Source organism: Cupressus sempervirens, chromosome 8 (genome assembly GCF_028749045.1).
Source record: "Cupressus sempervirens isolate cs-2001-9-10 chromosome 8, ASM2874904v1, whole genome shotgun sequence".
Lineage (NCBI taxonomy): Eukaryota > Viridiplantae > Streptophyta > Pinopsida > Cupressales > Cupressaceae > Cupressus > Cupressus sempervirens.
In genome coordinates, this window is record NC_143125.1 from 387,915,472 (window position 1) to 387,940,552 (window position 25,081).

At 35.1% G+C, this 25,081-nt stretch overlaps 1 protein-coding gene across 4 annotated transcripts in view; it reads right to left on the reverse strand.

The window, feature by feature from the left end:
- The window catches only part of LOC149542919 (golgi-to-ER traffic-like protein), a 295,369-nt gene that overhangs the window by 51,956 nt on the left and 218,332 nt on the right, over positions 1-25,081 (reverse strand). For all 4 annotated transcript variants that reach the window (XR_016355557.1, XM_089797832.1, XM_089797831.1 and 1 more), the window contains 2 exons: positions 4,933-4,979; positions 4,651-4,779 (listed from right to left, as the gene is read on the reverse strand). Coding sequence is in view for 3 of the 4 variants with exons in the window: in XM_089797832.1 (XP_089653958.1) it covers positions 4,651-4,779; positions 4,933-4,979 (176 nt within the window). In the remaining variant the exon portion in view is untranslated. The remainder of the gene's footprint in view (positions 1-4,650; positions 4,780-4,932; positions 4,980-25,081) is intronic.

Consider the following 25,081-nt stretch of genomic DNA (forward strand, 5'->3'; position numbering starts at 1 on the left):
GTTGACTACATTAGCCCAAGGTATGACAAGGTGTGTACTACTCTTTTGCAAAAAGAAAAGATTTCTATAGACAAAGCACTTCAACCAATTAGGACATCTTGGAAAACTTCCGTCATAACTATTGTATGTGATGGATGGAAAGGCACAAGAAATCGACCATTGATAAATGAGATTGCAATGTCCCCCAAAGGGGCAATGTTTTTGAGGGCTATTGACTATGAAGGACTGGTTAAGGATTCACAATTCATTTCTAGAATTCTCATTGAGGCAATAGAGATGGTGGGTAGTGAGAATGTTGTCTAGGTGGTCACAAATAATGCCACTAATTGTAGGGGTGCAAGTGCCTTGGTTGAGTCTCAATACGACCATATTTTTCAGGCACCATGCACCGTACACTCTCTCAACTTGGTCATGCAACAATTGGCACCCAAATAGATTGGGTGAAGCAAATATACCAAGAGGGAGAGGAGATACAAATGTTTGTGACAAACCACCACATGTCACAATCTATATTCAGATCATTCTCCAAGTTGGAGTTGTTGAAGGTAGATTTAAAATTGTAATTATTTATTTTCATTTATTTATTTATTTTAAATAAGTTTTATATTCATGTTCAATATCAAATTTCTTGTTTATAACTTAGTTTTATATTTGATGTCATATTGTCAACTTGCTTATACTATAGGTTGCTAAGACTAGATTTGCATTTCATACTATTGTTCTTAAACGACTCCTCAAGGTGAAATCAGCATTGGGCCAAATTGTTATATGTAACCAATGGGCTATGCAGAAGGCTTCAAATTCAGAGAGAGCCTTGAACGTCAGGGGTATGATCTTGGATGAGCATTGGTGGACTTGTGTGCAATTTGTATTGGATTTCACTGAGCCTATCATGACTATGCTACGCTTTGCCGATACAGATGCACCTTGCTTGTGGGATGTGTACAATGGCATGGACACCATGGTAGAAAAGGTAAAGCCTTCCATACAAGCACATGAGACTAACCCCACAGAATGTGAAGCCTTGTGCAAAAAGGTGGAGGATATCATTCATCGTCATTGGGAGAGGATGACCACCCCATTGCACCTCCTTGCATATGCCTTACCTCCAAGGTACTATAGCCAGGAAATACTTGCTATGCAGATGAAGAAGTTGCTACAAAGTGCTACACTGCATTTGCAAGACTCTTCCGAAATGATGAAATACACAAAAAGGTGAGGTAAGAATTCAGCTTATTTTCTTTAGGATTAAAACTTACTCCATATGCAATAAAGGACCAAAATGACATGGGTGCTATCACATGGTGGTACATGTATGGTCAACCATTCAAGCATCTACAACCTCTTGCAATCAAGATCCTCTCACGAGAAAGTTTTCATTTATTTAGCAATTGTATTCTACACTTTAGTGTTTAACATTCTCTAATTTTCTTTTCATTTGTATGTTTGATATTAAAAAATATTTATGAACACTATTTTGGTTGCAAGTTCTTCTTTTGCTAAATGGACTTGGAGTACATACTCCTATATCCATTCAGTGAAGTGCAACTGGTTGGCTCAAAGAAAGTTGAGGGCTTGGTTTATATACATACCAACTTGCATCTTTTGTCACGTAAGGAGGATGGATACAAGGAAGGGTCAACCAAGCTTTGGGATGTAGCCCCTAAATCTGCAGACTTGGATGCAACACTTCAGGATCTTACTATGACGATGGATGATGATGTTGATAACGTCATAACATGTGCATCTAGCACAATTAGAACCATGCATGGTTCAAATGAATTTGCAAGTGTTGCAGCAGGAGGAAATGATAAGAATGTGGATTATTTTTAGAATCCTTAAGATTTTGAATGACTGAATGTGATTTGTGAATCATAGCCTTGATTCTTGATTGATCAACATTGAACCATGAACTATGTTTTGATTTTGTAGTTTGAATTGCATTCAAATCTTGAACTTGAGTGATTTACTAATCAGACATTACTGTTATTACAATTTGATTATGATAATGATTTAATGAAGGGTTTATTTTTGTATATTTAATATTTCTTTGCATACATTGTCATAAATTATACTTGACAACTTTATATATATATATATATATTGATTGATTTATTTATTTATTTATTTTTAAATATATACACTTATGTACGGACGCACCCAAATGCATCCAAAATCCAAAAAAAAAAAAAAAAATCCACGCATCAGCGCCCTGCACCCGCATCAGCATCAGAACCAGAATAGATAACTTAGTTTTCAATTATAATATTTTATTATCCCTCCCTCTTAAGTATGGGCCACAGGACACACTTATAAAGGGTCATTTAAAGCACTTGGTCATTTTATGTCATAAGCCTCCACTTTATTATTAATTAAGACAGACTTAATTAATAATCATTAAATTTAATAAACAACTCATGAAATTCTTCCGAGTGATCCAATCAAAGACCAAATGCTCACCGATTGAGCCTAACAACTGAATGCCCTGCCAGAGATAACACCTGCCTAAAATTGAATATGTGAGTTCATCAAATCAGGCCAAACGAGAAGTTGCAAAGGAAAAATCTTGGATAGCACTAAGCTAAAGAGAAGTAATGTCGCCTCCACCAAGGATAGTAGAACAACAGAGAGCCTCAAACCAACTCATTAGCACACGAGGGCTGCAGTGATCGGTTGACAACACCAATAGCAGGCACTGACTACAAGGGGACTCTACATTATATAATTAATTTCTAATATCCAAATAAAGGGGACATTACTGTCCTCTCTCCCAGATAGTTTATCCCCAAGCAATCTTGAACCTTCATGCCAATACCAAGATCCCATATCACCCTCAAAAACGCTGCTCTACCAATCTTCTGTGGTACTCTGATATAAACATCATTCTGCCCCGATTTGTGAAACAACTCATCATGATCCAAACAATGCACCAATAATGCCATTACCCAGAGCCCAAGCTAGTCTATCCACCTGATTATGTTCATAATAATAGATTTCTGTCTCTATATAATCATCACATATCATCCATCTGAATAAGTAAACTATCAAAAAGATGTGAAAGGCAACTCCCATATGCACATAGATCAAGTTATTAGGCCAGCAAAAGCTTCTGTTGTAACTCAAGCAAACAACAAGAATGATGTCAAAAGTGTCACCATACCCATGTATAGGAAAGATTTTTATCTTATACGAAATAGCCAACAAGTAGACATGTTTCCACATACTCCTATGCAACTCAGCAGCTGTTGTAGACCATACCAAATTTGAAAGTGCAATAGAAACCCATGTAGGAGAACCACTAACAACTGCAGAATCTATGAAGATTAAATCACCCAAATAGATAAACAATTCCCGCATGATATGTAATTGGTGACAAATCAAAAACTGAATTGTAGATGTGCACATCACCCATCAATGACAGCTTCTGAGTGGCTTATTGACTACAAATGTCATCAATAAAATTAACATCTCCACAAATGAAATGATCAACATTAAATAAAATTTCAGAACTAGAAAACCTTTTCTCATCATCATCCATCATTTCATGTGAAAACGTTGTTACCTCATGATGATGTAACAACATATGAGTGCTGTTGTAAAAATCAGAATTTCTGTCATGTATTCAGCCTTCACAAGCACCATGTCATTGAGAACTCTATGGCTAACACTCACACTTTGAGTACCTACACATGTGGATTCTTAAAGTTTGGAAACTGCTCTCCCAAATCAGAATTTTGGACTTATCCTCTATGCTTCCTCTGGACTCATTAAACATCACCTAAGCTTGACTTGTCCTTCCCGAGTGATTAAAGGTGGTAGACTCAAATAAATCTTTTTCGAATGAAATAACAAGATTTCAAAGTGTTTCATGGTGGAGCTCTTCAATCTGTTCATCCACATATTGAATCTCCTTAGTACGTAAGAAATCATTATGCCCATTTTCCACTTGAGGAGTCTGTCAATAGTTAAAATGCAAGAAACAAAGCTGAAAGAATATTTCTTCTTGAAAATTATGCTCTTGTAAGCTCAATGACCACATATGAAAATAGAGCTTTAGTTATTTTGTCAGAACATTTTGAAAATCAAACAATGATGGTGATCCAGTCCTGGTGGTTCTGTGAAACTTTAACCAAAGTAGGTATATTCACCCCTTTAAAAGGTATTTAAATTGAACAACCATATTAGCACACATCTTCAAAACTTATTGCACGTCTAAGCGTATCAAGAAAAAGGAAGACTTTGTGATCACTATGAGCTTTTATAAAGGCTTGGAAGTAAGTTAAGTAGCAAAGACCATCAAAAATAAATAAAAAATTGGAGAGATGAAGTAAACCATATATCAGAATTTATGTTAAGATTCAAAGAAGCGCCCGAAATTTTCAAGACAACAAAAATGCATGCCAAAAGTTAGGAAGTGGAGAAAGAACAGAATAGATATGAAAGAAACATATAACGAATAGAAAATCATGTGATTCTATAATTATTTTATCTTATTCCACAAAACTTAGGCTCCTCATTGTGTATTTGATTTCTCTACTATATTAATCAAAAGAATAGTGAATGCTTTCAAATACCAAACAATGGCTGGAAATATGTCCTTTTTTAGCGCATGTATTAAAGAAAGTGTCTAGTATAAAAAGGATGACTCACCTCAACAAGAGATACTCAACAAATTGCAATAAGGGTGTTCTTGGCAACTCAATTTCCTTCAATTTAGATTGTTCCCTTAATTCATCAATAAGACAATTTGCATCTCGTAAGTCCCCTGATGCCAAATACCTACAAGAAAGATAAACAAAGCAGGGTGAATGGAGCAAAGAAATCAAAGCATTTGACTCAGTGTTCAAAATCAAGACATAAAAACATGTTAATTTCTCTAGAAGACAAAGATATGGATAGCATTTAGAAGATTACACAACTTTCGATACTTACATCAAAACACCCCGTGTAATTGCTAGATCAGCTTCTCCTGGATAGCTCTTTATTGAAAACGGGCCAATCAATTAAAGGCTTCTTTGCATTAAATAATAATCTAAGAACTAGGAATCATAGGCCAATTATCCACCCATCTCCTATATCACTCACTATGATCCAAAAAATATACAATATACATAGGAAACAGAAGAACTATAGCATCACCTGGTGCACCATACTAGAAGCCATCACAAAAAAAGATTTTAAGGGAAATGATGTAAAGAACAAGATATTAACAAAACACGCCAAATATGCTTGTACAAATACAGGTTACCAGACACTCGTGCAAAAATGGAAAGCAGATTGGTGGTAATGACACTGATCTCTATCCAACCAAAAAAAAACTCATTGAACAGAAAAACTATATAACCACCATTCACATGCAATCAGAAACTCATGTTAAAATGGACAGTGCATGGATGATCATGAACTCTAGTCAACTAACAAAATATCTAATTGAACGGAAAAATTAATATAGCACACTTACATGTTATCAGAAACTCGTGTAGAAATGTGTAAGAACCCCTTGCAATTCTAACTCTGACAAAACACCGGATTTCTAAATCAATGGTTGATATTGTATTGAAATTTGAATGTTTGACATTTTGTCAAACAGTTAGCATGCAAGTGCTGATTCCACTGTAATACCCCTTGTAAATCTGGTCAGAGCTTCTGCTTATGAAGCTCAAGAAATGTTATCAAATTTAATGTATACAATGTCTAAAACTGCTGTAATGAATTTTTGGATTGTCTTCTTCAAGTTTGTATACTGCAAATGAAATTATTGAATGCTTCTAACAATACAAGGTTCTAATAGAAATCATATACTAGCTGTTTCAGACCTTTGACAAACATGTAAATGACTGGAAGTAACTAGTACAACTACTTGACAGAAAGACAAACACTTGCTAAGCATCCCAATGTAGCAACTAGGTATTTAAGCAAACAGTTGGCATACAAGCCATATGCTGATAGTATAACAAATACAAATAACCATAAAGCTTTAATTGAAATGGAACACATGATACATTGCAATGCATTAAACAGCAATCTGAAAACTCTTTATTGGAATGTAGTAAACAGCATGGTAATAACAACTATAGAACTTGATAACTGCGGCAGAAACCATAAACTTTATCTTCGCCTTCCAAATTTTGTGTTTACTCTTCTCTTATACTAGCGCTGCCAAAGATGATTCACTTTAATTTTATTGTGCCTCCTATGTTGTCCTCAATTTTCAATTTGCAAAGTTGGACAATCCTATGGAAAATTTTGTGGTTTAAATTCTTCAAGGCGAATCTTTGTTTGATTTTTCTTGATTGTTTGTTGCCTTTTTGGTTTTATTCTTTCTACAATTGTGGCATTTTCCATTCTGCTAGTTCCAATCTATCTTAGGCCTCAAATGGATAGTATTTTAAGAGTTATTGAGGAAATAAGCAATACTGCAGGTGGGTTTTTTAAGCCCGACTGCATATCTTTATTCCTTGTTTAAAATCTCTCATAAGTGGGCACTTCGTTGGCCATTGCATGACATCTTGGATGTCATTTTCATGCGATCTAGGCCTACTTAAAACTCCACTGTCCATATTTGCAAGCTGCATAAAAGTTGAGAAGGACGATTTTAAGGGCATTAACATGTTCAGAGTTACATGTATGTTGTTTGTGTGAGGTGTTAAAGCTATTTAAAAACCTGCTTTCAAAGAAAACATCAATATACAGCTGTGTATTTGGATACAATCACTAAGTGAAAGCCCATTTTTATTCTTTAGATTTCTTCTTGGCTTGCAACATCAAAGACAAAGCCTGTATTAGGCATTCAAAGTGCAATTTTTGTGAGAAATAGCATTCCTAAGTTGCAGTCAGAAATAAAAATACTGTCCTGGGGCAGAAAACGTCATTTTGCAGCTTGTTATCGTCACCACAAATCACCTTTGTACTCCCAGGGCAGCTTTTTTGGAGTGCTTTGCATTTACATTTTACTCTTTAAGTAAGAAACTTTAATTTGCAGGTTTGAATAAGTCCTTGTTACTATTCTTTTGCATTTTGATCCTCCATGATGGGCATTTGTCAAGAATCTCTTATTGACTCAAGAATGCATTAATTAGGCAAGAACAATTAATCACATTCTTTGGCAATATAGCTGCAATTTTGGACAGATTTCCTTGATTCAAAATCATCAAGGATTTGGGAAGATTTCTTCAAAGATTCAAAGACTCCTTCATTGGCAAGTTCAAAGAAGAATTTTGAATTCTTTTTGGTGCAAGCTAGGGCTTCTTTTGTTTTGTTTTGTTCTTATTTAGAATATATGTTTTGTGGTCTTTAGTTTGAGAACATTGTTTGTAAAAACAACGCGATAACCAAACAACAATACAAGTTCTCCCCAAAAATGATGCTCACTTCCAACAAAGTAAAAACCAAATTATGTGTTTTTCCTTCATATCCACTCCAGATTTAAAAAACCATCCACAGGTTACCTTGCAGAACAAGAGCAAAGTATTCCCTCTATTTGTAATGCGAACTAAAAAGCCAACCTACTCGCATTTTCTCAGCACATTTGAATTATTTTTCAAAACTGCAAATGATCATGAAAAACCCATTTCTAGGCAGGAAGTGCTTTCCAAAATGACTTGTAATTGGACCTAAAAACCCCACTTGCAAGAGGAAAATTGTTTCTCTTATGATTGTGCAACAATCAGAAGAAGTGAAAACTATTGAGAGTATAGAAATCTTTCAAGACTGATTTCAAGCAGGTGATTTGTTGATGCCATTAATACCAAACAATCAAGAATGCAGACTTGTATTCTGGTTCGAGATACTTTAACCAATCCAGGACACATCAATCATTAGGCACCCACTAGCAACATGGAGACTATAAGATCTTGAGATGATTATGTGACTTGAATACACCAAAAAAAAAATTGGAATCCCTCCTTTGCTCTACAAAATGGTGAGATTAATCTAGCAAATAAGTTTTACCGTCTTTTGCAATGGTGGGTCAGCTATTGTAGTTTGTGGCAAGTGTTAGCTTTGATTATCACTTCGCACAATCAATACCAGAATATGCAAAACTTATAGAAAACTCAAAGAATTATAGGTTCAATATTGGATTTCAAACAAACAAATTGTAAAAATCAAAACGAAATGTGCAATCATAGTACACTAGAAGTATGATCTAATAGTCTAGTCCAAATATGCAATGTTGACAACACTAATTCATGATAGTAGATAGTTACCTATAGAGTATGATGCACTATGACAACTAGTCATTGCAAAAGGTAGACATACTCGTCTCCCACATAGACCAACTAATATTGAAGTCCCGAGTAGAGTTGGTGAGTTTGTAACTTGTGTCACTCTTAGCATTAATTCTCCCACCCTGATGTGAAGGCTTTGTTGCATGCTGGCCAACTAGACGACTCTTCTCCCACTACCAAATACTCAACGTATTTCCAAATTGCCCCAACTTCCTAGGCAGATTTCACTTTTCTTCAAGTTTCTGCCATTTAGAATATAATCACTCCAGTTATATGACCAAATGAACATCTAGATCAGAAAGACAAAATCGAGGGGATTTCGTCCCATATTAGTCCAAGTAGACCAAGTTGCAGAACACGTTTCATGCTTCCTTTTATTTTCTTCATGTCTATTCCTTTCACTCAGACAACCATTATACCTTTCTGTTCTGACAGTCTTGCATAAGTATTTATACTAGGAATGTGCATGTAGGCTAAAGGAGCTTTACACCAGAAATACTCTGATAGTCGACAATAAGAGCCCCCATAAATCAATGCCACCCAGAGCTATAACAATTCTCTGCCATGTCCAAACAATGAACATCTCCTTCATGATATAGGATCAAATAAGTACAAGGAGTCTTCCACATGCAAACTGCCTCACGTTTTTCTATCTATCTACACATGGGAAATTCTTCTCTAGCACCACTTAACACAAATACAAACAAAGGATAGAGAAATAAACAATTGCAATAACATAAAATTGGGTTTTTATTATCTCCAATAAAATGGAATTACAATATTCAAAAATATGACATGCAAAGCCACATGGACATTTTCCTTACAATATTTTGCAAGCCACAACCACCACACACATCCCTAGAACTATCCAAGACAACTGTGAGCATTCATTATATAGGCAATTTTCCACTACCCAAGAAGGTTCTAGAAATTTTAATCCTAAACTTTGAGACCGACCAACCCTAGATATTGTTATTTATATTTAATAATATTAGAGTACTTCCGAACTCAAGAGAAATTTTCAAGGAAATACATTTTGGTCCATTTCACATAGCACAACTTCCGGAGATCATAACTCATCACCAATTGCTTTGATTGACTAATATGACCCCATTTTGGAAATGCCATGATTTGCTCTACAACATTCCACTCACACAAGCTCTAGCCAGCCAAGGTACAACCCCTTTCCAGAGTCTCTTAAGCCTTCAAAACAAAGTTCAAATTTTGGTACCCTACTGTCAATACCAAAGATTTTCAATATATTCAAACTAGACTCTTGCAATGAAACTTTACTTGTAGACTAACATATCTAAAATGAATCTGCAAGGAAGAAATTAGAAAATTATAATTTCTAACAACCAGCTTTCTAAAATAATAAGCTTCCAAAAAAAACTACTGTGCACTAAGATAACCCTTATTGAAAAGACAAACTAGAGATATTTTTGGGTGATGCAAGTATTTACACCCACGAGATGCTCATGCATCAAGATGGCCATGAACATCTTTCCAATTCTTTATTGAGCAATGTGTACCCAAGTTTGGTAGAATAATCACGGAGAAATATCGTGCACCAAATGATTCCTTCCTTCATGAGTCTCCAATGAATTGTCCTTTCTTAAGTTCTCTTATGAGAGCCAACTTGCTACTTCCTCCCAACATATCAAAACTATTGCAATAGATGGTACCGAGCCATTTTTTTCTACCATATGATTCAATCTATGCTAAAGACATCTTTTTCCTTGTATTTTGGAAGTTTATGTTTTTCACGCATTAGTTTTTTCCATATTATTACACACATATAACTATTCATAGGAGAAAGAGATCCAATTTACTACTTAATATGCAAACATGAAGCAATGTGCCTTTCGAAATCGCAACACACATAAAGTCTTAAAGATTATTATGAAACCTGGTAATGCTGAAGTATGTTGAAAGTAATCTCAGAAATGATGATTAAACCTTCTCCAAATTAGATGCCAGTTAGACGAATCCATTGGCAACGTTTCGATACGTGCATGTGGCCCTTCTTTACAAATTTGCAGCCTCTATAACTTGCACGTGGATCTTCCTGTAATGAATGCATGTCTGTTATGCATTACATTGCCCTGAATTAGTGAAACACAACCCTCCAAAAATTCACAGAACTCCCTATACTTTCTATCATTTCAACCTAGCAATTAACATTGGAGTCCAAGGCAAATCAGTCCAATTCTACAATCCACAAATGCAGTAGTAATAGGCACAGTTCATCATTATCAGGAATGACTCAAAGTGCAAGCAAAGACATGGCATCCGGCCATGATATTTCTTCAAAACCCTCAAGACTAACCTCTCCACAAAATGTGAACAAAAGATATCCAAAAATGATTTCATTTAAAACAAGTCATTGGTTTTATAAAAATAAAACAAATCTCCCTTATCAATCCAACATTTGGCTTCATGAATACCCAATTTACATAATTGCCCTTTGATTTATACTTAAGCAAATATTTGAACAGTGAAATTTATTAACTCCCTTTAGCTTCAAGGATGGCCTTTTCAACAATATTATGATATTCAAACACACAAGGTCACTGTTTGTGTGCCCAAGATTAGAAACTTTTCAACCCAGTTCCAATGAGCTATGACACTAATGTGACCAATATACAATACCAACAAAAATACAACCTTGGAGTATTTAAATAAATAATAATCATAATTCACTTGCGAAAATGACTGAAGAAACATCAAAATCGAAATCTAATAGCACGAGTGATCTTGATGACGAAAAAGGATGAATCAACCTAACAAAGTGACTAAAATTAAAGGCTACCTCCAATATTCTTCCGCCCCATACCAAAAGCGAAAAATAAAAACTAAGAATATTATTGAGCATATCTGAGCTCATAGGAACCATCCATTGACTTACTACAAAGAGTAAGTCCCCCCAAACAAAGCCATAACCCTCAACAAGGTTCTCTAGTCACAACTATTAGCCTACAAGGACTGAGTAATAAGCTAAACCCATCCACAATCATGTTCATGCTAATTAGGAATACTATAGTCCTCCCTCCCCAAGATTATTATACTCAAGCAATCATAGGAATCAAAGAAACACAATGATCCACCCAAATTCCAAGGATAGATATGTATAATGTCTCTAGCATCACTTGCAAAATCTTGTGATGATAACACTATCCACTATGTCACCATACCAACAATGGTGACTCACCTAATCTGCAATGTGAATCCTGTCTCCACCTAATCACAGTAGAGACAAAAATCACATCCATCCATAACAAGGAAATATGTATATCCGATATTCATCTGCTAGATCAAAACCCTTTACACACCCAACCAATCTACCATGAGTATGAAGTCTATTTATGCAATAGGAACTAGTACTGGCAAACGCATATGTCCAATAACCTAGATATCCATCCTCTACAAAACCATCATGGACATGCTAACTCTGCAACTAGACTCTTGCTAACTTGCAACAACTAACTATATCAACTGTAGATGGTGTAAACCCATCCCAAAAAAAATGGTATCTACCTAAAGCCAACCCACACATAAACGAAATCAGCTGCTCTACTTGTAGGTCAAAAGAGATATGATGAGCAATCCTCATTGTTTAGTTGTAATAAAATGCTTCGATCTCCATCAGAGGCTCATCATCATCAAATTGAGAACCAAGAGATGGTTCCAATCTCCATGTCTGAACAACTGCTTGGACAAGATCCCATGTAACCCTCTCAACAAACCCAACCACAAAATCCTTGTGGGGAAGCATTGTAGTCAAAGTCTCTACAATCTTTCCAACCAAAACATGAATGCTGTGAGAAATCGAGATGGAAGTACCCTCAGAAGCTTCGGATGGTCCCTCTTGCAATTCAACTCCCTTAAGAAGATACTCCATAAATGACTTTGTGCAGTAGAAATTATATGAAGCATCAACTTACTACACTGTAACCCAGAAAATGATGCCTCTAAAACTATCGTACTACCAATTGTCTATCAATATCAACTATATGAGATGATGTAGTAGGTTTTCTTCTGGTTGAAGGAAACAAATCCCCAAGATACCTCATCTCCAAATCAAATGATAACCTGCCCAAGGCCTATAAAGAAGCAGGAGTAGTGTTAGGTACTAGCACACAAATCTTTGAAGAATCCACTACTGTAATATCAAGACTCTCAATAACTTGTTATGCATCATTTCTCAGTATGATAACTAATGAGGGACATGGTACAACAAGAAGCTCTCTGCAACCCTCCACTAATGTGCTCATCTCATATATAAATACTCCACCCATCTCAACTATGGATATTGCACTCATATCAAGGATGGATGTAACTGCATCCTCATCAAATCCATCATCCCTATCCGTCGAAGTCAACTCACCGCCAACCACCACTATATGTAGCTAACCTGGATCTAGGGCTAACGTAGATTATAAATGCTCCAACTCCACGACTAACTCTCTAAACTGCAACTCCAACTCCTGGAGAGCCAACTGGGAGCTCTCTAACACCCCAAAAGTCACCCTAAGCTCATGGGTGAGCTCAACTAGCCCCTCTTTCCCTAACAATATCTCATTACAAGTGTTACCCCCCTCAAAAAGGTAACCCTTGTAAGTTACCAACTATAAATAATTATGCTTCATGATCCTGATAGCCTCTTAGAGTGAATGAATCTCCGCTAGGGAAAAGCTACTACCACAATGCTCATTTGACATAGGAGCACCCCAACCAAAAACAACTAATATCTATCAAATAGCATCACAAAGCTGAAGAGATGAAAAAATATCACTATCACGCACCTTTTCTTGCTTGGTCACATGATGTCTCTACATACCATGACTCCTACGTAAGCTCTCTAACCCGCTACCTGCACTGTAATAGGAAATTGTATCCTAACTGCTCATTGCTTGATCACTAACATCAAGTGGCCTAACAACCTCACACATGTCCATCAACGAGGTACTGCTACTGGGTACCTTTGCAAACAATTCATCTGAAGTAGAAGTAGTTGCTATATTTAACTCATCGCAAATCATTGCTTCCTCCTCAACTCTAAGTCTCTATAAAACATGATCCTGGGACCTATCCTCATCTATAAATGATTAAACTTCTAACAAATTGTATATCTTTTATTTATCAGTGTATAGATAAGATGATCTAATATGTACCTTTTATTCTGTAGGTATTGATTGAACAATAATTTGATTTCAATTATAATCTTTAATTCGAATACTCGATCTCCATATACAAATGTTTGATCCCTTCTTATAAAGATTCTGATCCGATGTATGATAATCACTTGATGTGATTCATCTATCTGCAGTTATGGAGAATGATCTGCTATGCAAGTAATAAATTTGTTGTAGCAAAAGTATGGTAAGTTTATTCAATCTAAAGAAGTAATTCATATATTGATTTCAATGATTTACTTCCTTCATCGATCTTGCATATAAAATATATTCAAGGGTTGCATTGTGATCGGTTAAGATCTTTCAACTCCAAGAGGTATAATTTGTAATAATTAGTATTCACTAACTAATCTAGTCCTTATGGACTCGATTAGTTAGTGACTACTAACTATCTTTGTCATTAGCGATTAAGATGAATATAAACTTTTATGATGCCCGACTTGAATATATCTATAGATGCAAAGAATTCACCTTACTTAGATGATTCTACTAGTGCAAGATCAGCGAAATTCTTTTCAGGTTTTCTATGATATGCACATGTATGTAAATGTAAAATTGTAGCCTTCAGTGATCTGATTGATGCTACTCATCAACACTCCCTCTTAGCTAGGGAAGCTACCCAAGAATGAATGAGTTTAGATATCACCTTACTCGTGACATCAAGGAGTATATTGAACGTCAAGTCACGTGACATTCATATATCCTGGTTATGGCATGTGCACTTACATCACGTTGCATGATGTCTACCATAACATATCATGGCGTCTCACTATGATCATCTCATAAAGAAAATAATGATCAGAAAAGACATCACATCTCATGATATCCGTCAAAATGCAAAAGAGATACCACTATCATGAACCACATTAGAATATCACGTCTCATGATATTCATCATGGAAACATTGTAAAGTCGTCACTTCACAATGTTTAATACAAGCTATCCATCATCAAAAAGATTGTCATCTTAATATAATGTGCACAGGAAGAGGGCCCATAAGTCATAGAGTCAAACATATGACAGAAAGAGTTTGCATTTTAAACATCTTTAATTTAAAATTTTACAAATGAAATAAATTTAGAGACTAAGTCTCAATTACATTTCAATCATACCAAGTTTCTTTCTGAAGTGCTCCACTTTAACTCTAGAAAGAGGCTTGGTGACAATGTCTACATTTGATCACTAGTGTTAATATACTCTGACTGAATGGCTTTACTCTCTACCATATCTCTGACATGGTGAAAAGGAACTTCAATATGCTTGTATCGATCATGGGACACTGGATTTTCTGACAGCTTGATATAACTTTGATTATCACATAGAATAGTAGTAGGCTTTAGAGGTTTTCCAAATAGTCCCACAATCAACTTCTTAAACCATATAACTTCTCTGGCTCCCATAGCAGCCGCAATATATTCTGCTTCAATAGAGCTTTGTGCAACCGAGGATTGTAATCTGTTTGTCCAATAGATCATAGCGGATCCTAGACTGAAACATTACCTAGATGTGCTCTTCCGATCTGTCACACTACCAGCCCAATCTGAATCTGTGAATCCATGTAGATCAAGATCATTCTTCTTGTATTTAAGGCCATATCCAATAGTATCCTGTAAGCATCTCAAAATATGTTTAGCAGCAACAAGATGAATTTCATGAGGCTTACACATGAACTGACTTAAAGCATTCACTAAGTAACATATGTCAAGTCAAGTGTTAACCAAATACATAAGTGATCCAATAATCTATCTATAAAGTGTAGGATCTGTGAATTTGGATTTTGATGTAGATATTTTTAGTTCGTGCAAGTTTGTCTTAATGGGAGTGGACATAGGTTTACAATTTAACATTCCAAATCTCTTAAGTATATCAACAATGTATTTTCCCTGATTTAGAAAGATAGAATCAAGTTTCTGTCATACTTCCAATCCTAGAAAATAGTGTAGAACTCCCAAATCTTTCACTTCAAATCCTAAGGTTAAATCTATTTTCCATTGAGGAATAAAGTGATCTTCTCCTGTGAGTAATAGGTCATCAACATAATGAATTAAAATTAGCGTATCACCATTAGTACATTTAAAATAGAGATTTGGATAAGAAACATTCTTTGAGAATTTTAATCTCATGAGGTATTTGTCAATTCTATCATACCAGGCTTGGGGAAGCCTGTTTAAGTCCATATAGAGCCTTCTTTAATTTGCGTACATGAGATTTTGTATTATGAACTATAAATCCTTCAAGTTGTTCCAAAAGGCTTCTTCTATTGTTCCATTTAGAAATCCAGTCTTAACATCAATTTGGTGAATCTTCCAACCTTTGGATGCTACAATGGCTAGCACAGCTCGAACAAAGGTATATCCAGCTACAGTGCAAAACTTTCCTCGTAGTCAATGCCTTCCTTCTAATAGAATCCTTTGGCAACAAAATGTGCCTTGTGTTTTTCTATGCTACCATCTACAGCATGTTTAAATTTGAACAACCATTTGGAGGAAACAACTGATTTTCCCTTTCGTCTAGGAACTATATCCCAAACATCATTCTTTAAAATGGATTGATATTCTTTTGTCATATCATCCTTACAGGCTTGTCATTTGAGGGCTTCATCAACATTGGTTGGTTCAAAGTCAAGAATTTCACTCATTAATGCATTATATGTTAGTTTGTGGGGTCGTTTGCTTTCTCTGAATTTTCCATTAGGTGCTGAAAAGTTTTTAGCTTCTTTCAAAATTTTCTTAGCCCAAAGTGGCTGTTTTCTTTTGTTGGAATTTTGATCTTCATCATGACACTCATTTTGAATCTCAAGTTCAAGTGGACTTTCATATGAGGTGTCTTCAAGACATTCAGACTGAATTTCAGGAGTAGAACATATATGCCTGTTTATGATAGAATTTTGATTTTCTAACTCATCATATTTCTTTGCATTTTTAAAGGCAATATCTTCCTCAAATATTACATCTCGACTAATTCTATTTATCTTTTCCAAGAATGAATATTTTATATGCTTTTGAAGTTTCATTACACAAGGATTCGTTATCTTCTGAAGGGTTCTAGTTTTGTTCTCTTCTCTTTGGGTATATGAATGTACACTGGGCAGCCAAAGATCCTTAGATGGCTTATGTCATGTCTCTGTCCGGTAAAAGTCTCCTCAGGAATTTTGTTATCAAGATGGGAATGTGGACATCTCTTTTGAATATAAACAATTGCTCTAGATGCTTCTGCCCAGAAAGAGGAATCTAGATTTTGATCAAACATCCTAGATTTTGTTGCCTTCACAATAGTTCTATTTTTCCTTTCAGCTACCCCGTTACGTTGAGGATTCTAGGGTACAGTGAACTCCCTCTTGATACTTGAAACTAACACAATATTCTTTGAAAAATTCGTAAGTGTACTTTGTCCCATTGTCAATTCTCAAGGTCTTAATTTTCTTTCCGGAGAAATTTTCAGTTACACCTTTGAACTCTTTGAATCTATTTAGGATTTCCTCAAATTCTTTACATTTTAGGAAATATATTCATGTTTTCCTTGAGAAATTATCTACAAAGATTACATAGTATAGGGATCCTCCCTTAAAAGGCGTTGACATAGGTCCACATAGGTCAAAGTGGATTAGTTCCAATATATTTTTGGTTTTGCTTGAACTGGAATGGAATGATCTTTTGGTGTTTTTCCCTACAGCACATCCTTTGCATGTTCCACAATGTGAAGAGTTTAGTTTCAGTAGTCCGGTCACCATTTTATCCATTGAATTTAAGGCTCGAAAGTGTATGTGCCCTAATCTTTTGTGTCAGATTTCATTAATGTCCGAATATTCAAGAATGAGAGCTTGCTTAGGTTCAATACATGGTTTATATAGATAGCCTTGCCTTATTCCTATAGTTTTGGCTTTCTTAAATGTGGTGGATTTAGAACACGCCAAAACCCTCCCATTCATGAATGTGATTATGTATCCATTATCTTCAAGAGTCGATATAGATATTAAGTTTCTTTTGATTTTAGGTACATATTGTACATCCTCTAGTTGAATTTCCATGCCTAATTTGAGTTTGATGGTACAGGTCTCTACAACTTTTATAGGATGTGTAGAATCATGTTTGATGGTCACTTCATTAGTTTCTTCTACCATAATTTCCATACTTTCTCAAAATCCCATAATATGTCTGGATGATCCGTTATTAATTATCTAGGTGCTTAATTTGTTTGATACTTGATTTGATAGTGCTGAATAATATAAAAACTTCTTAGATTCTTCTTGTGAGTTTACTTTTCCAACGCGGGCATAACATGTGTGTTTCTTTGTCCTGTCAAGATAGTTTACAGCATAGTGCCCATAATGGTCACATCTAAAACATTGGACTTGTGAAGCATCTTTTCTATATTTTCCTTTCCCATGAAAATTCTTCTTCTTTTGAAGTTCTTCTTTCCTTTCTTCTTCTATATTGTATTAAAAATTTGTATGTCTTCATCTAAGGACTTTTGTTTAATTCCTTTTGGTAACAGCCTAGCTTCTTCTTGTAGACAGTAAGATCTTAGTCAGACTAGTTTTGGGAGTTTTGATCTTGCACTAATGCCTTGTTTGACCGGTTCCCATGAACTTGGGAGGCCACTTAGTGCTGTTAGAGATAATTCCTTACTGTCTATTTCATATCCAATGTTAGACCATTGATCCCTTAATTCTACAATTCTCATAAAGTAGGCATTTACGGATTCACCTTTGTTCATGCTTATGTGATTCAGTTATTTTTTCAATGCAAGATTTCTACCGGTAGTATTTCCTTCAAATGTGTTTTCTAAGGATTTGAGCATGAGGTATGCAGTTGTTTGTTTTTGCTAGAATAGGCACGACGTGATTCTTTACAGAATCGACTCTTAATTTCATAGCTTTCTTATTGTTTTCAATCCATTGAGATTTTTCTGTCTTATTCTCATGCTTAGTACTTTTGTTTTTAACAAATGAATCTACTTTGTTTTCATCTAATACCATCATGATTTGTAGCATCCATGTTGTGAAATTATTTGCTCCCTGATGCAAGACAAACCGATCCAATCCACAAATCTATATATTCTTCTATCGTTCTTTACGAACTTTGATTAGAGGCTCTCAACCTTTCCACATTCCACTAAAGACAATAATAATGATGTCAATCTTAACAATATAATGACATCAACCTACACCAAATACTCCTTGATCACCATTGAACAAGACTCACCATATAGCATATATATCAATTCAAGATACATTATCATACCAAATCCCGTTCCTTACCTTCGGTTACACACCATGATCATTAATCTGCAAACAATTCATGCTATAACCATCAACCCGAACCCAACCATGAATACATAATAACATAAACCTTCTATTATCAAGTTCCTCCATTAATTCCTTACTACATAAGGAACTGCCACCTTCCTGTTTATTTGAGTTTATAAAACAAAATCTCAAAACCTGAACGTACACATGGGGTTGTCCTGTTGGTTATCAAAATCGCTGGTTAGAAACCTACGAGCCTTGCCTGCTCGATGTTGGGTATCTAACTGATTTTGGCCAACGTAACAGGAAAAACCTTTGCACTTTGGGTTCCGCTAGACCAGGGCCTGTTTGCCCAATTCAAAACTCGGATGCAAGATGTATTATAGCATATTGCAAAACAAATTCCTTCAACTGGCAAGCGTTAAAGAAAACTTCTATACTTGTAAATAACTTCAAATTTGGACTGCTTATTAGAATTGTATTTTGCTGAAATAAAAATTAAAATGAATTACAAAGTTAAATTAGATTCTCTAAGAAAAAAAATGAGGAAATGCCTACGTTAGATTCAGAATTTAAGAGTAGGGTTAAGATGAGTGCCTGATTTTAGTTGGGTAATAGAGTCAACTTACGTTTCTTACATACAACTTTACAGTAATGATGGTATAATATTTGCTAAAAATTTAATCAATTTAATGCCACAAATTGTTATATTTAAGCGAATTCAAATCAGTCTATTATGTTTTAACCATTATATGGACACAATAGATACAAATAATAGAAAAGAAATGATATCCTATATTATTTGTATTAATCAAATTTGAACAGCCTTAAACAATTTAATGTCCCTACCAAATTAATAAATTATAGACAAATAAATAAACAAACCATAAAGGACGAGAATATATACGATTCAACTCTATAACAAATAAAATCTCTTACTGGCTTGGTTGTTGGACAGACTGTACCGAAAACACTCAACTTTTTGATGTTCAATTGACATATCGATCCTCACAACATCCAGATTTAAAGCTCAAAAATCTGTGTCTCCTTGGATTTGTTCAAATCCTCAATTTTCTCTATAGAGAGATACAGAAGACTCAATGGTGCCAACAAAAGATTTTTTACAACAAAAGCCTCTGCATGTATTTTGAACTATATGCCTAATCACAGATAACAGCTATCTCTTCCTTTTTAACATAAAAAAAAATGATGATTCTCTACGGTGTTATTTTACATATATTTATAGCTGTGAAAGGATATGTGACCTTTCCGAAACGTCACAACATTTCCACACCTTGCAAACTAATTTTTATGTTTCAAAAAACAAACAGAGAATTAATGCCTTGCGAATCATTAACATATACCGATTTGGATTAACATTTAAAATATTTGAGACTTAGTGGGATTACTCCCACGTTCTTTCTCACGCCTTTCTCCATATTCATACGCAGTCATCCTTTGTAAATGTTCGTGGCATACTATTGAGATTGCTGGTGAATTTCGGAAAGTTCTGTAAGATCGTTTCCACCTTTGACTAATCAATCTGATCTTCCTTGCCCAGTCTGATCATTTTCATTTATCGATCATGTACTCATTTTGGCTTTTGCATGCATCTCTTCTTACAGTAAACACAACTTATCCATACACAACTGTTCTCAAATGAGGAAGCCAGGAACGCTCATACATCAAACTTCCAAGTTGCCTTTATATTCCTCCATTCATTGCATGCGTACCTCCCGTCCAATGCATCTGCTGCTTCATGTACCTACCGTAAAAGGAAATACGTTAGAAAACGATTCAATGAAGATTAAAACTCCAGTGTGGATGCTGGATGCAGGGGCTGTTAATTTGTTTGATTATCTACAATAATAATCAGGATCTGTCCACTAGTATTTCCTTCCTCCTCAGATGTCCATATCAAGAGGTGACCAAAGTTATGCAATCCGATATGGTGTTATCATTTAGTTACAACATCTACGATAAGACCGATCTAAAGAAGCTCCTCTATACTGGACTCGACATTACATGGAATAAGAATGGCAAGTGCTCTTCGTGCGAAACTTTCTGGGAGATTCCGTTATGGCCACAACCTTTATTATTACTGCACCACCTGTCAACACTACACATCGTTCATCTGTTCTGACAGCCCCCTTGTACAAAACTGCTCTAGTGGCAAGTCACATATTTTGACGCCATACTCTGTTCTTTAGAGATAGTCGTGTATTTAATGGCAGTTGCAGGCGCTATATATGGTGTCTTCATCATATCAATTATCATCTTCAATTACAGAAGATATAGAAAGAAATGAGAGCAATAAGACAAGCAAAACATTAAAGAGTATATGGATCGCAATTTCACCCCAAAGGCTGCAGGCTTAAGTCTAGCGAAGAAGGCTATGCCTCTCTGATTGTCCATAACATGAATTATTTTGTAAGTTGGTCAATCAAAAATATTTGTTATCATAAGTGTACTGGTACTTCTAACAGATTCTGCGATTTGCATAGAATGTTGAGTAACTTTGTATTGAAACGAGAAAAGCTGCAGCAAACTCCAAGGCTCTGGTTGCTATTACTGCTTCTGATCTGTAGCTTCCTTTTTATTGAATCCCAAAAATGCCCATTGTGCTCAAATAATCTTTAACTTCTGATTTAAGATAATGAGGTGCCTTACTAGCCATGCACATTTTGATCCACAGGTGATTGTCCTGTTAATACTCAATATTGTAGGAATTAAATTAGCAAAGATCCAAATTATACTATATACTGGAATTCCTTTTCATAAATCTGAAACCGCTATTGTTACTTCAATCTGATCCGGATATACACAAACATATAACCCAAACAAAGAAAAATAACTCAAAAATCCAAAGTCCCATCATGTCAACCATCATTTCTCCCACTGCAAAGACCGAGCCCCTCTCACACTACAATAAGAATACCGCCACCTTCTTATTATTATCAAATACTAATAAAGATCATTTCATTCTATAACAAAACTCGAACTATATCAGTCATCTTGTTGTTAACAGGAGTGTAGGATTTTGTGTATTGTCGACTAGCTATATGCTTGGCATGCACACATGAATACCACGAGCCTCTCTCCATTCCCAAAAAGTCTCCTTGAGTCTTGATGCCCATACGACATGCCCATACAGTTCACCACCTTTCTGCATTAACAAAATGTATTCGCGATCAATGAAGTACACCGAATTCCTTCCTCTCAAACCCGAGCCATGTCATTAATAACGGTTCTTGAAGAAAAACCGTTTCAACTCTTGAACTCATGCCACAAGCAATACACATTATATCTCACATAACCATTGAAATGACTCTTCATAATTTAGAACCTTGAAACCAAATGTACAAAGGAAAATAACCAAAACAAATAAGGATATGACTTAACAAAAATTAAAACTCCATTCAATGATAAGTGACAACGCCATTAACATACGGTCTGCAATTACAATGAATGGCTCTCATTTCAAAGTTATCTCTATTCACTTACTTCCCAAAACGATTCTCTTGTTTTAACTCCCTCTCGATTCCCCCATTTTACATTATAAGATGTCTTATTTAAAGACCATCTTTAATGATTACAAACCGTTCAACTACCCTAAGATCATTCTTATTCCATGTCCCTTTGTATTCCATTCGGTCTTTTGATTACAAATATCAAATAAACCCATTTTGTGTGCAATACAATATATTTTCATCACTAAACAATGATTTAATGAAATTCTAAAATGACTTAATGGAATTAAATTTGAAGGTGGAGGTGGTGCTCCTGCATCATTCCCTCAAGGTGATCCTTGAGTCTTATTGCACTTGTCATTTTGAAAGATGAATTCGATATGTTAAAGGTATGCAATCTGAATTCTTAAGTTGAATTTTAGGTTTGTTATAACTGTTGTTCTAATACGATGTAAAGATTAAACTTGTAACAGACTGTATATCTTTTGTTTATCAGTGTATAGATAAGATGATCTGATATGTACCTTTTATTTTGTAGGTATTGATTCAACAATAATTTGATTTCAATTATGACCTTCAATTCAAATACCCGATCTCCTTATACAAATGTTTGAACTATTCTTATAAAGATTCTGATCTGATATATGATGATCGCTTGATATGATTTGTCTATCTGCAATTATGGAGAATGATCTGGTATGCAGGTAATAAATCTGCTGTAGCAAAAGAATTGTTTGTTAATTCAATCTGAAGAAGAAGTAATTCATATATTGATTTTGATAATTTACTTCCTTCATCGATCTTGCATATATAATATATTCAAGGGTTGCATTGTGATCAGTTAAGATCTTTCAACTCCAAGAGGCACGATTTGTAATAGTTAGTATTCACTAACTAATCCGGTCCTTATGGACTTGATTAGTTAGTGACTGCTAACTATCTTTGTCATCAGCGATTAAGATGAATATAAACTTTTATGATGCCCGATCTGAATATATCTATAGATGCAAGGAATTCACCTTAGTTAGATGATTGTACTGGTGCAAGATCAGTGAAATGCTTTTCAGGTTTGCTATGATATGCGCATACATGTACAGTTGCACTCTTCAGTAATCTGACCGATGGTACTCATTAACATCATCCCTTGACAACCCTGAGTCATCTCTCAATGTCTAACATGATAATCTAGATTCCCTAGAGCATGACACATCCTCATAGAAATCATTAGAGGTGCCTTTTGGTTCCCAAAACCATTGATTGAAAATCCAAGAGCTTTACCAATTCTCCAATAGGATTACCCAATCAGTTTTGGCCAACAAATGGCAATAATCCGAGTTCCCCTGCACTTTAGGCTTTCTACACCTAAGTGGGTAAACATTCACCTCAAACCTGTTCACCTAATTCAAAGCTTTTATATAGCAAATTTAGAGTTGGTGAGTTCTAAGGCTGGCAAGGTCCTTGAACTGGATAAAAATAAAGTTGAATGAATGTTTGAAATGACTGAATGTTTTATATGATGTTTATCAATAATTAATTTGATGCTTGCAAGAAGGAAATATGTAGATTACTTAATTCAATCATAAATCTAATAATTGTACTTCAATGATTCAAAAGACAGGTCCCTTTGCTTATTTTGGCAACAGAGTCAACTACAATGAAGATTATTACATACAACTTTCTAAGGCAATATTTGTTTAAAATATCATCAATTATTCCTGAGCTCTGCAAAAGACAAATTTTACATGCAATTCTTTGTCAATCCAAAAGGGTCATATCTTCTTCCGCAAAAGTTCAATTAGACATAGATGAGAAAGTACTTATTTATTTCACGCTATCCCTAATTATTGAATGAAGAATGCAGAAAAATCCAATGTACAAGCTTTGTTGGAATAAAGCAATAATATTCTTACTGATCATAAAGGACAAATCCAAGCTGTAATATAAATCTCTATGCCTTTAAATAAATATAAACAAAAAGGTCTTTTATTCATCATTAAAATATAATATTCGAACTTAAATTACGAGTCATTATTTACACTCCTTGTTCCTCCTTACAAAATTTATGAATATCATTTACAAATGCTTTTACAATAATGTATTTTTTTCTTTATCGACTTAGGCGGTTATATTTATATGGTGTCAAAGGGTCACCAGTTGTTTCCAACTGATGTGACTTATTAAAACAAAAACTCCTGCCCAATATTTAAATAGTAAATATTATTATTGGCTTGTTTTATAGCATGACTAAGAGATGTGACCCATCTTTAGACAATATCATTCAAACCTTAAATATTAAACCTCAACCTTTTATATTGTTCCCTATATCATTGCGGACAAATCGATACACAAACTTTTGAAAGTTGTGAATGCACTGGATAATTGAACCATGTCTTTTATAGCTGCAATGAATCCTCCTCCTACCAGCATAATTCTTGTCGACTTCAAGCTTTCTTTGTTTCTATAAATGCACTGTGTAATAAACTCCAACAATGAAGCAGTTATCTGCTATGTAATGTCAACCTCCTTCTGATAGCCATGCTTGAATAGAGTCAATAATTGACAACAGGCTGGAAGGTAGAGTGCCTGAATTGTTTGATATGGATTCCGTTGAGTTTGTGGAACCCCAGTAATTCTCGGTAATCACACAGAAGTAGTGCTAGTTTATCCTGGCAAGCCTCTGATTTTCCGTGATTTCTCCCTGCTAAATATTCAACATCCCACATATTAGCAGTCATTTCTCCACATACAGTACCCACGCTTTCAAAGCCACTGTTTTTAATCATAATCTTTACAGAGAACTAGATCTTGTTCTCACAACAGTGTTTACGTCCCTGCAACATGTAGATGTGAACTGTGATGCCAGGTACCCTGCAACCTCATATAGTGTGATGTCTATAGCTTGTAGATGCGATACAATCTCTTGCAGTTGTTGGGCGCATA